Source organism: Glandiceps talaboti, chromosome 13 (assembly GCF_964340395.1).
Source record: "Glandiceps talaboti chromosome 13, keGlaTala1.1, whole genome shotgun sequence".
In the NCBI taxonomy this organism is placed as follows: domain Eukaryota; kingdom Metazoa; phylum Hemichordata; class Enteropneusta; family Spengelidae; genus Glandiceps; species Glandiceps talaboti.
In genome coordinates this window covers 14557375-14569756 of record NC_135561.1, presented here as the reverse complement: position 1 = coordinate 14569756, position 12382 = coordinate 14557375, and the positions used below count along the sequence as shown (strand labels likewise).

At 37.0% G+C, this 12382-nt stretch overlaps 1 protein-coding gene across 1 annotated transcript; it reads right to left on the bottom strand.

The window, feature by feature from the left end:
* Positions 1-3053: 3053 nt before the first annotated feature.
* On the bottom strand, positions 3054-4001 carry LOC144444308 (uncharacterized). Its single transcript, XM_078133722.1, has one exon. It carries the CDS (start codon positions 3999-4001, stop codon positions 3054-3056), a length of 948 nt encoding a protein of 315 aa, XP_077989848.1.
* Between the last annotated feature and the right edge of the window lie 8381 nt (positions 4002-12382).

The window sequence follows — 12382 nt, the reverse complement described above, 5'->3', positions numbered from 1 at the left end:
TAGCTATTTTTTTAGGAACAGGTATAATAATCGACTTGTTAAACAGAATATGAACTTTACAAATACTAAGGTGACCTATTGGAAAAGTTAGTAAAAATGGCAGAAAGTTGACTTGCGAATGCCCTTAATAAATGATATAGTGTCCGCCGTTTTCAGACATTGACAAAACGTTAGCATCGGTAATATTAGTTTCATGAGTTCTGGCTTTGTTACTTTGATTGTCAAAACGACTGTAGAAAGTGTTCAGTTCATCGGCAGGTTTTTGTTATTTCGTCATTGGTGATTTAGATTTAGATTTCAGATTTACTATTCGTTCAAGTCCTTGCCACAGATCTCTAGACTTACTCGATGTTAACTCGTTTTCAAGTCTGTCTCTGTAGGTTCGTTTCACTGACAATATAGCTTTTCGGACATCATACTTGGCTTGCTTGTATTTTTCTTTGTCACCTGAATTGTTTGGCTATCAGGCGTAAAAAAATAACTGTTTCGGTTACCCGACCCTCACCTAGTTTTTCACTGCCGAGACAACAAACAGCATCCCCCAACCCCCCAAAAACCAAAACAATAACAACAAAAACCCACTCACGCAATATCGTATTCGAGAAAAAAATAATAAAATCGCAAAAATTGTGTGAAGTCTCACGAGAAATAGTGGAAGCGGAAACTGACATCAACTTAAAAAGACAATATAAAAGTGTTCTTTCAATCTGTAATGGCTGTACATCTGATAGGAAGAAATAAACAACGCAGATACCATTTGGAAAAAAAATGGAAAACCTGAACTAGATACTCACACATGAAAAAAGATATAATATAATAAAATAAAAAAAGTCTACCTACCCCACCTATTCTAAATTGAGTGTAACCAGAACCAAATAATTCTTTTTATTAAGCCTCAATTTATTTTTTCTATTCTTGTCAAACCAGGATTTGTCGTTGGGATACTTGGTAACCGATCTATGTGAAATGCACATATCATCGCAGAATTTAATGCAGTTGATGACAGACTCTGTGTACTCATCGAAATACATCCCAATCCGGTAGCATCAAAGCATGCACGTAAGCTTTCGATAGCGCGAGCGGCCTCTGACCACGGACGAATCGATCGTTTACTGGCTTACCACGTTGTGTGTAGGATAATCATGTCATTTCATCGTCTGACGTGACGAAATTTGCCTATTATTGCTACATTTTATCGTCTGGCTAAATATTATTCTTAATAAATTGCTTTTACTTTACCAGCGGTAAGCTTAGGTTATCCGAAGAGATTGAAACCAAAATCACGATGTACTAAATGTATTCAAGATACTGGAGGCTCACATATAGGAAATGTCACAAAGCAAGTAAGATTTTTGTAGCGGCAGAAGATAAAATGTAATGGTGTGCATTAGTGAGATTTTGTTGAACCCGATAGACGACATTTGAATATATTTCAGGCGATATTGGGTGAGTGGGTTTTTGTTGTTACTGTTTGGGTTTGTTTTGTGTTGTTGGTTTTTTTGGTGTGTTTTTTTTGGTTTTTTGGTTGTTTTTTGTTTTTGTTTTTTGTTGTTGTTTTTTTGGTGTGTTTTTTGGGGGGTGTTGTTTGTTTTGGTTTTAGGTGGGTTTTTTTTGTAATACAATGACAAGAGTGTAAGGTGTGTTTCCGAAAACATGGCCCGAGAAAATAAAGTAAGTCAGTCGAGATTTTATTTTATTTCATCATTTTAATTGTTAATTTTGAAACGTGTGTCAAAATATATATTCACTGATAGTTTGGTGGAATATATACAGGCATCACTGGGGAAAGACAACAGACGTACATGAAGTTAAGATCAATAAGACAAAGATGTTTTGTTTTAAAAATGTTTAGGGTTGGCGGCTTAACACACAGTTATTACACTATTGACAAATAGAGAAAAAAGGAAATTACTACTAATAGAAGTATAGAAAGCAAGCTCTCGGCAACCTAAGACACAAACTAATAGCATAACACGATTTTGTTGCAACCTTTTTTATATTGCTCATAGAGGAGGAGGATGCTTCTATGATATACGCTACAGCGAATTTCATAACACCATCCGGCTTTTCTGCTTGATACAAGAAACTGGACATGCTACACTTTAAGATAGCAAGATTGAATGAGTACAGTTTCCTGCTACATTTTGTCTAAGTGGAATGAACTACACAAGCCAACATATATACAGCCATCAAATGAACACCACAGAGGACATATTATACGCCCTTTATCACATGTTTGATAGCAAAAAAAAACATCAGCGCCCGAATGTCTGTATGGAGATGGAGTTGCAGTACATTTGAAATGGTTTGTTTCCTTTAGATTAAATGTAGCAAAATGAAAATGTGATCATGTTATTGAAGCGTGCACGTGGCATATGCAGTTTCTTGTTAGTTTCTGTATGGTTGTAACAAACAGACAAGACGAACAGTATTGTGAAATTCACTGTATCAACGGAACTTGGTATAATTACACTCACAGAAAGATAGCGTCTGTGATAACAAGTTTCCTTCAAGTAATCTTTGTTCACATCATCTTAATTTTAAGGTATACTATATTCCAAGCAGCCACAACACTGTTGTCACCCACTTGTGTAACCTACTACATCCAACAGCAATATGTTAGATTGTAATTAGGCCTAATAAAAAGAATTGTGTGGTTCCGATCACCTTCAATTTAAGAATAGATGGGGTAGATAGATTTTCTCTATTATATTTTTTTTTCATGTGTGAGGATCTAGTTCAGGTTTTCCATTGTTTTCCAAATGGTCTCCGTGTTATTTTTTCTTCCTATCAGATATACAGCCATTACAGATTGGAAGACGGTTTTTTTTAATTGTCTTTTAAGTTGATGTCAGTTTCCGCATCCACTATTTCTCGTAAGACTTCACAATTTTCGCGATTTTATTTTTTTTTTCTTGAAAAAAAAGTGTAGGGTCGGCAGTGCAAAACTAGGTGGTGTCGGGTAACCGGAACCAAACAATTATTTTTTTTGGCCTTATTAAAATTTGCTGATAACTCACTGTCCGTATTCAGTATTCAATTTGAGATCCCAATCACAGCATCCAGTTATCATGTTGTGCTATTACTGGACCAGAGTCTGTGTCAATCTGATCAAATTTGTCTTCCTGGCGACTGCTATGACGTTGCTTGTCCAATTTAGACGACTTTTTCTTTGGCTCGATACTGACGGTCAAGTTGCCCATGTATAGTAGCTCACGTTTCTTCCGTTTCGAACATTTGAAAGTGTCTCGGCACCTTTGTCGGAAATTAGGACTGACGGCCGCATAGATCAATGGGTCGATTATTGAGTTCAGATAAAACCCGTAAAAAGTTAGTTTGTTGAGCAATTTAAAACCGCTGTAAGCACTGTTGTATGCAGTCGCTGCTACCAAGCGTGTAACGTAGCTCATGACAAAATACATGGTCAAAATGATTGTAATCTTAGCGATTCTGATTGTTGAGTTAGCTCTGTAACGATAAAGAGACTCCGACCCGTGTCGTTCGATAACCGAAAAAACTCGATTCGGTGCTACAACATCAATCTGTCTTCGCTTCCGGTAAATGAGCTTAATTATCTTGACGTTCAAATAGAAGGTGGAGATCGCAAATCCTACCGCACAAACAAAATAAGAAATCAGATACAGGAACCCAATTATTGGATTTTTCAATATCAGTCCACGCTCACAGTCCCGGTAAATGTGAAACAATACGTCATCGGCCGTCAGGAGAGCAAACAGCGGTGCTGTATACCCCAATGCAATAACCCACGCTAAACCAATAAAACGTTTGACGGTCTTGATGGCCATTGGTTTCTTGATACAGTCGCGGTAGCGTTCATACGTTAACATGTAATGGAGTATCATCATGACAATAAAGGAAACAGTGTTGGCTACCTTATTTAGTCGACAGAACGCCTCTCCAAACTTCCAATATCCGTAACAGATTTCTGAGATTTTCAGAACTCCTGTCCAGACGGCAAATACGAGATCGTGAGCCGTCATGAGGAGGAGGAAATATTCGGTGAGGTTATTTTTGTTGCGATTGGATAATACTAAAATCAGTACAGTTATGTTAGAGATGAGACCAAGACAAAGTAAAAAGCTTTGTATTGAGAGAGAAATCACCGACTCGGACGTGAATGTCTGCATAGTAGTCACCGTTGCAAGACTCCTATTTTCCCCGTAAGAGGAGTTTACGTGTGGATTACTCGCCTGCATTGCCGGTTGAGAAGATAAACCAATCCCGAGAGACAACGGTTGAAGACGGATGCGGATAATTGTACAACTCTCGGATAATAATAGCAAAATTGATGTACAATTGTAAAAGATTATATGTACGAATAGTCTGTCCGCACACCACTTGGTTCGGAGCCGAACCAAGTGTTACAATACAAGGCGCGGCAGCCGTTGATCGTTTGTTGTTGTACTTCCTAAGAGTCGTGAGTGGATAGTGATTCCGTGTTCAAACGATTCAAGTGATGATGAAGATTTGCTTCTTCTTCTCTGCACCAAATCACAATAGAATGATGCTACCTATTTCTGTAGAATGGCAATAATTTGCATTAACACACCGCATACTCAACTCTCGATCGTGATTGGTCAATACGACATCACATGTTATGGACCATTCTCACGCTGTTCCACCATAAATGAGTAGCCATAATGGCCCTAGTCCCTAGGGACTAGTTTCATGATTCGCGCCTCATGATGACGTCATCTGTGCGCGCGAATACAGAGAAGACCAACACATTTAAATTGTAAACATGTCTGGCTCGTCTGCAACTGCGACCGCAAGCACCGGCAAAAAGAAGTGAATTTTTTGCTCGGTTTGTCGAAATTTCGGAAGAGCTGGCCAACATCGTCTCTGAAAAAGACTCTAAAAAACAGAGGCAGGTAATCAAGACAGCGGTTGGTATTTCGGAGAACTATTGCGCTGTTATTGGGACAACTCTCACGGTTATTGAACGCAATGCAAACGAACTCTGCTTGCTGGAGAAGTGTGTTATAATTATTTTGACGTGCTGTGGTGTATGACTATTGTTCGGTGTGTTATAAAACACATGTTGACTGACATTATTCGGGCGATAGAGTACGTTTGTTTCCTTGCCCTCGGGAAAACGAGACTGTTTTGGTGTGACTGACTAGTCCTCAATCCTCAGGAACAAACGTACGCTAACGCCCTCATTGTCAGTCAACATGTATATTCACGCCTACATGTTCGAGTTACTAGTAGTTACAATTATCCAGCAAGATAAATAAACAATAAACCATAGTGCTGCAGCTGGCAGAGCCGGCATTTCTGACTGCAACCGGAAATAACCAGCATAATATATATATATATATATATATAGTGGCAATAATTTGCATTAACACACGTACGCTAACGCTATATATATATATATATATATATATATATATATATATATATATATATATATATATATATATATATATATAAAAGTATATATATATATATATATATATATATATATCAATCTCTTCGTTAGAGTCTCAGGAATATGGAAATCCATGATGACAGAGCCAAAAATTATTACAAATGAAGTTAGAACACAGTATGTGACATGATTGGCCCCATTCCCACTGTTTTGCTTGGTCAGTGTATCGAGCAGGGGGCTCCAGCTATTAGTCGAATAATTAACAAGTCTTTATCTTTGCTTTCAGGTGAATTTCCAGAATTTGCAATTATCCGTCCATTGCTCAAGAAAGCAAACCTTGATGCCAATACTCTCAAAAATTATCGCCCTGTGTCAAATTTGTCTTTTCTCTCTATTAAGGTCATTGAACACGTTGTTTACAGTCAATTGAATTCATATTTATGTCAATTCACTTGTATGCTTAATGTCAGTCTGCATATCGTGAGGGCTACAGTATATTACAGAAAGAGCACTTCTAAGAGTTCAGAATGACGTGCTACTGTCCATCGACAAGCGTAAGAATGTTGTCTAAATTTTGCTTGATCTCAGTCTCAGCTGTCTTTGATACGATCGACCAAGATATTTTGCTCTACAGACTGCGTCATCGGTTTTGTATTTCAGGAACAGTTTTAGACTGGTTTAGTTCATATTTTCGAGGGAGGACGCAATGCGTGTGTGTCGGGTCGATTGTGTCAAAGGCGACTTCTTTGGATTGTGGTGTTGCCCAAGGATCTGTCCTCGGGCCAGTTTTATTCAGCTTGTATACAGCACCCTTAGAGGACATTATTACCCGTCATGGTCTTGAATCTATGTTGTATGGTGATGACTCCCAACTTTACATAACTTGTGAGGGTGACCAGGTTGCCATTGTTAAATTGAGTCATGTAATTAATGAAATCCGAGTTTGGATGCGGGAAAATATGCTTAAGCAGCGCTTGTTCTCATTAATGGGAAAACGGAGGCGATACACGGTTTCTGGTCCCACTTTTCCTCCAAGTTTGCGGGTGAAGGTCCTGTCCCTCCCTGTAATGTACAGATTGGCGATGTCTATATTCACCCCTCTAATATTTTGTTCGTAATCTTGGTGTCACTATGGATACTGCGTCAGCCCACGTGGCTAATTTGTATAGATCGGCATCATATGCTCCCTGGAAAATTGGTAAAATCAGGAAGTTGATTGATCAAAGCAAATAAAAAGTGTAACCACATTACCCCTATTCTGAAAGAGTTACACTGGCTACCAGTACAACAGAGAGCAGAATTCAACATTCAAAGTCCTTCACGGTTTTGCACCTAGCTATCTTTATCAGTTGCTAAACCAACTTAGCTCCCGCAGTCGTGCTTTACGCAGTAACTCACGGAACGAAATTTACTTACACCAACCACTCAGCAATACTGCTTATTATGGTGACAGAGCATTCTCAATTTGTGACCCACGCTTGTGGAATACTCTGCCATGGTATCTGCAGACTGTCACTACATTCCAGGCATTTAAATCAGGTCTTAAGACCTATTTCTACAACAAGACATTTGCTTGATTCTGTTTTGTATTCATGTTTCTGTGCTTTGTGATAGTTTTATGGAATGCGCTATATAAGAAAATTAGATTATATTATATTAGATTAGATTAGATTAGATTAGATTAGATTAGATTAGATCAGATGGTACAGGGAGACTAAGACCAACATTTGTTCGGATAAAATAAAGATACTATATGTGCTGTGTTTGTGGATCATATTAAAGTTTTAATGTGTTTAGGTTGAACATGTTTGTTTGTATTGTGTATGTGTGTGATGGGTATTAGCCGACACACAAGAACCATTGTTTCCCCCCCCCTAACGAATCGAAGGATACATATTAGGGATGATAAGCATGTGCGTGTGTATGTGTGTGTGTGTGTGTGTGTCTGTATCACCGGTTTTTAAAAAAAGGACCTGCTCAATTCAAACAAAATTTGGTAAACGTGTACCATAGGGAAATGTCAAGAACTGATTAGGTTTCGGTAAACAACCCATGACTATTAATGAGCAGTTTACACAATTAATGGTTTTCGGTAATTAGCTGTATCTCGAGAATGCACTCTTCAAATTCATTATTGTTGGTACATACCAAAGCGCATCTGTACTGATAATATTATCAATTTAGCTTTTAGTTTTAATAAGTTATTGGCATATTTTCGGTAATTAGACGTGGAGGCCACAAAAAAGAAAGTTTTTGTTTCTGGTCAGGAAACTTTGCCTAAAGTGGTGTGATGATGTGAAATTGTTTTTACTTGTTCATGATTAGTTCTGCAGTTGTCTTCCCTGAAGTAATAATTAATGTAGGGAGAGTTATTTTGTGTTTTCCCTTTGGATCTGCAGTCTGCATTGGTTGGACAAACATGAGAATAAAGAAGATTGAAGTGGGGTACTTTAGTGATGCACACTGACCAGAAACAATTTTTTTTCATGGCCCTAAAAACTCCTACTGTATGCTACAACTTTCTATCAAAGCTTCGCATTATTACACGTTATAGTTGGCTGTAAGATTGCATCTGCAGGCAATCATGCTGGAGATTTTGCCTACATAACTCATGCTATCTCTCCACTATTCCAAAGTTGAAAAATCTTGTTTTAACCTCGGTCGATACTTCCGTGTCCAAGCAGCTGGCCTAGGTAATTGCCGGTGAAAAATGTGCCAATGCTGGTGAGTTCATTCAGCAGGTGACATTCTAAATTTACTGGTGTATTAACGGTGGAATTTCACATTTACTGGCATTTTACCAGCAATTTTGAAGGTCGCACTTGCAACTATAACGTCGCAGTGTAGACGAAATATCCATGTGACTTTTTCTTATTTTTCATTGGCTACTCCCATTTGCCCCTAGACATTGGTGATTTTAACTAAAGATTTGAGTTCAACGTCTCTCCACAAATCATGACAGTTTGACCGAGTATATACCCTACACAGCGGAGAACCACTGGTTCCAGAATGAGTAAATGACATAGTCATTTCTTTTCTCCAGCTAGTAATAAGCCAGGTACGAGCGATGGAAATTACGAACAACCCATTAATCGCAACACGACAACAGACGACGTTTCAAATGTGGTGGCTTGAAAAGTTAAATCGTCACCGCCTCGTTTAGAAAATCTAAAGATGTAAAATTGGTACAATGGCTTGGACAATTTGAGTGGATGAACATCCATACCAGTGACGACAGCAGGTACCTAATAGATGGTAGTATTTACAGAGTATGGTGTCAATATTGTAAATTCTCAAAAGAAAAGTCTGATTTCACTTTGGAACGGAGAAAATTGGTTGAAAAACAAACAAACTTTAATCATGGAACACTCCATTTTGGTAACACACGTTCGAGCGAATTCAAAGACACATATCAAGTGAAACTAGAGGCGGCAAGTTCCTTGGTGAATACCCTTGTATAGTACTCAAAGGGTGATAACAAAATAGCAGAAATGAAAATAAAGATAAATATTGCCAATCTGATAGCCAAACAAGAACTATCATTTTCACTATTTCTGAGTTACTGCTACTGCTCAGAAAAATGATGTCTCTATTAAATCCAACCTATGATTATTAACCTACACTTACAAATGGCCAGAGATGATCGGAACATTTGCTGGGGAAATCAGGAATGACTTAGCTAATGATATCAGAATGGAAACTAAATATATTTCTATTTTAATTGACGGCAACACTGACAGAGCTGTGCAGGCGTGTGAAATAGTCTACATGCAATGAGTAGACAAGCCTATTTGTAAACTTAAGGTGAATTTACTGGAACAGAAGGTAGTTCAACACGGACATGTGGTGTTATTTAGTGCAACAAAAACTATATGTGACAAAGTTAATGAAAGTTAGCGAAACTTATTGGATTTGGAGCAGATGGTGTGTCTGTCAATCTCGGTAGAAACAGGAATGTACACTTTACTCAGGTATGGAGTTTAGAGCAATAATACCATACCACTTCACTGTATTAAAGTTGTTAAACTGTTACGATGCTTACCATAAAGTATAGAATTTTCTAATGCGTAATGGTAATGTTATGAATGTTTTGACTTTCGAGGATGGCAAGCTTTCCTGTGCTGGGACTTGCAAAAATCACAGATATAGCGCTAATTTATTGCATAAATCATGAAATTGCAAGGCTACCCTTACCGAAGGCATTCAGTTTAAATCTGGTTGTAATTTGTTGCAGGAAAGCTAAGACCAATATTTGTTCCGATGACATACAAGTACCATGCGATTGGTTCGTATATCATTTTTAGGTTGAACATTTATCTATTTTGTATATAACAGGTATAACATACAAGAACCATTCTTCCCGGTCATTGTGCATGTTACCATGGCAACGGCCATCTTTGAGCCAAAATCAAATTTCATCTTCCTGTATAGTTCAGTGATGGAAACCTAGAAAGTCACATAATGTTTTGCAGGGTAGCTTTAGCTGAAAATAATTTAAGGTTTCCATATGTCAAACTCTTTGTTAGCGTCTAGCTAAGGAAATGTAAGATGACAGACATGGAGACTGGTACAAATAAAGTTATCACACTTTTTCAATATTGTGTAGGATGTCTTGGGCGAACATTGATCAATGTATATATATATATATATAGAGTTTTGCGCTCTGCCACTGCGGTATAGAGCACTGTCTTAGCAGATTGATACTCACCGAGTTATTTATATATATATATATATATATATATATATATATATATATATATATATATATATATATATATATATATATATACATACATATATATATACACATACATATATATATATATATATATTGTGTAGGATGACTTGGGCGAACATTGATCAATACTAAATACTATAAGTCGGTGTATATATATATAACTCGGTGAGTATCAATCTGCTAAGACAGTGCTCTATACCGCAGTGGCAGAGCGCAATAGTTTTGGTAGTACTGGAACTCTTTCTTGGTTGTAACTTGGTTGTTACAACCAAGAAAGAGTTCCACTACTACCAAAACTATATATATATATACTATATATATATATATATACTATATATATATATATATATATATATATATATATATATATATATATATATATATATGTATATATAGTTTTGCGCTCTGCCACTGCGGTATAGAGCACTGTCTTAGCAGATTGAAACTCACCTATACCTATATATATGCCTAGCAACAAAGACCACATCAACAGCCAAATACGAGTTCACTTTGTTAAGATTAAAATAATGAGTCAGGCTTTCAAATATATGCATATTAATGAGTTATTTGCATAAGTAATTTTGTTGTTACATGTAACTTTGCACATATAGATTAATGATAAGTTTATGTATGCTTGACTACTTCAGTAAACATAGCTGTCCCTTGTTAGCAAATGTCGACAGTTGTTGAGTTCGTCGTGGGCATCAGTTATATCAATAGTTGTCGAGTTTTGTTTATAGTCTCGACATTAAATGTTGTCAATTTCCCGAGTTCTGTTCATGACCAGCAAATAAGCTTATAGCGGACTACCAAGACTATAGGCAGCCGATTAATAACTATAAAGTTCTGTCTACGTCATGGGCAGCAAATGTTGATAATCGGTGTATATAAGAGATACCAGGGCCGTAGCCTGACCAAATTGCCGGGAGGGGCAAAAATTTAGAAAGGTGCTAATTTACATAAATTTGCATGCAATTTACATACTATTTATTTTAGCATACGCAATTCAATATCATATGTAAGGCCAGAAAAAAATGCTGGTCAACGGGTAACCTAACCCATCACATTGGGTAGGTAGCTCGATTTCATTTTTTCGCAGTGCTTGACAACGATGAACCAAACCATATAATGATGGCAAAATATTTCAGGTCGAGTTTAGATATAACTTATTCAGTCATCTTGATACTATCTCATGCAATTTGTCTACATAGCTACAGTTAGGAAATGTACACAACTTACAGTTAAATAAATGGTGTAGTTCTCTCACCCTCTCTTCTAAAAAAAACTCAAAGATTATTTTAGCCACCCCTTCTGTCACCTACACTACAGTGGAGATATCAAATCGTATGGTACAATGATGGATATAAATATCAGTGATAGTCAACTACAATAATACTCCGAGTGAGATTACTTTACACAGGATGTGGATTTCACATGCATAAGGAGATGCCTCTAATTAGCGCTAACCTATACAGGGAGGTATTTCGCCAGACACCTTCCATCATGTTTTGGGAGAAAGACAATTATCACTTTGATTGCTACTGATTAGATTGGAAGGAGACAACTCCAAAGGTGAAAAAAAAATTAAAAATAAGACCATAGACATAATTTAAAGCCTTACAATGCTTGAAATGGAAATAAAATACCAGAATTGAAACAATTATGCTATGCATTTATACATATTATAAGGAAGTGTATTTTGTTGTGGCAAAGGTGAAAGATATTTTGCGGATGTCCACTTGGTAAATAACTTCTCTTTTAATTTGGTTCCAAAAAATCCCGAATAAAGAGCATAACATTTCAAGACTTTCAGACTTTTGATGGCCCAATGACTGCTCAGCCCACTTCAATGGTCGTAAACTGCTCCAGTCACGACTGTATTTTATATGGACAAACTTTTATACAATGACATATTTCCTAAAAGGATTAAAATAATTTAAAGGGGATTCGGGGGGTTTAACACTTTCAAAAACGTCTGACAACATGTATCTGCGGTTACATATGTATACACGTGCACTCTGTACATATACACGTGTATATATTGGATTTATATAAAGAAAAATTCCATAGCTATCCCTATTGTCTGATATCTCAACATCGGTATCCATGTATAATGTTTGGGTTGTCATGGAGATTAATTCATAGCAATAATGAACTCATGACAACTTGTTATGCGGCCTTAGAATTCTAGTCACTGTAAGTATGGGAGATAGTAGGCAAGGCCAAGGGGGTGATATTTTTAGAACTCG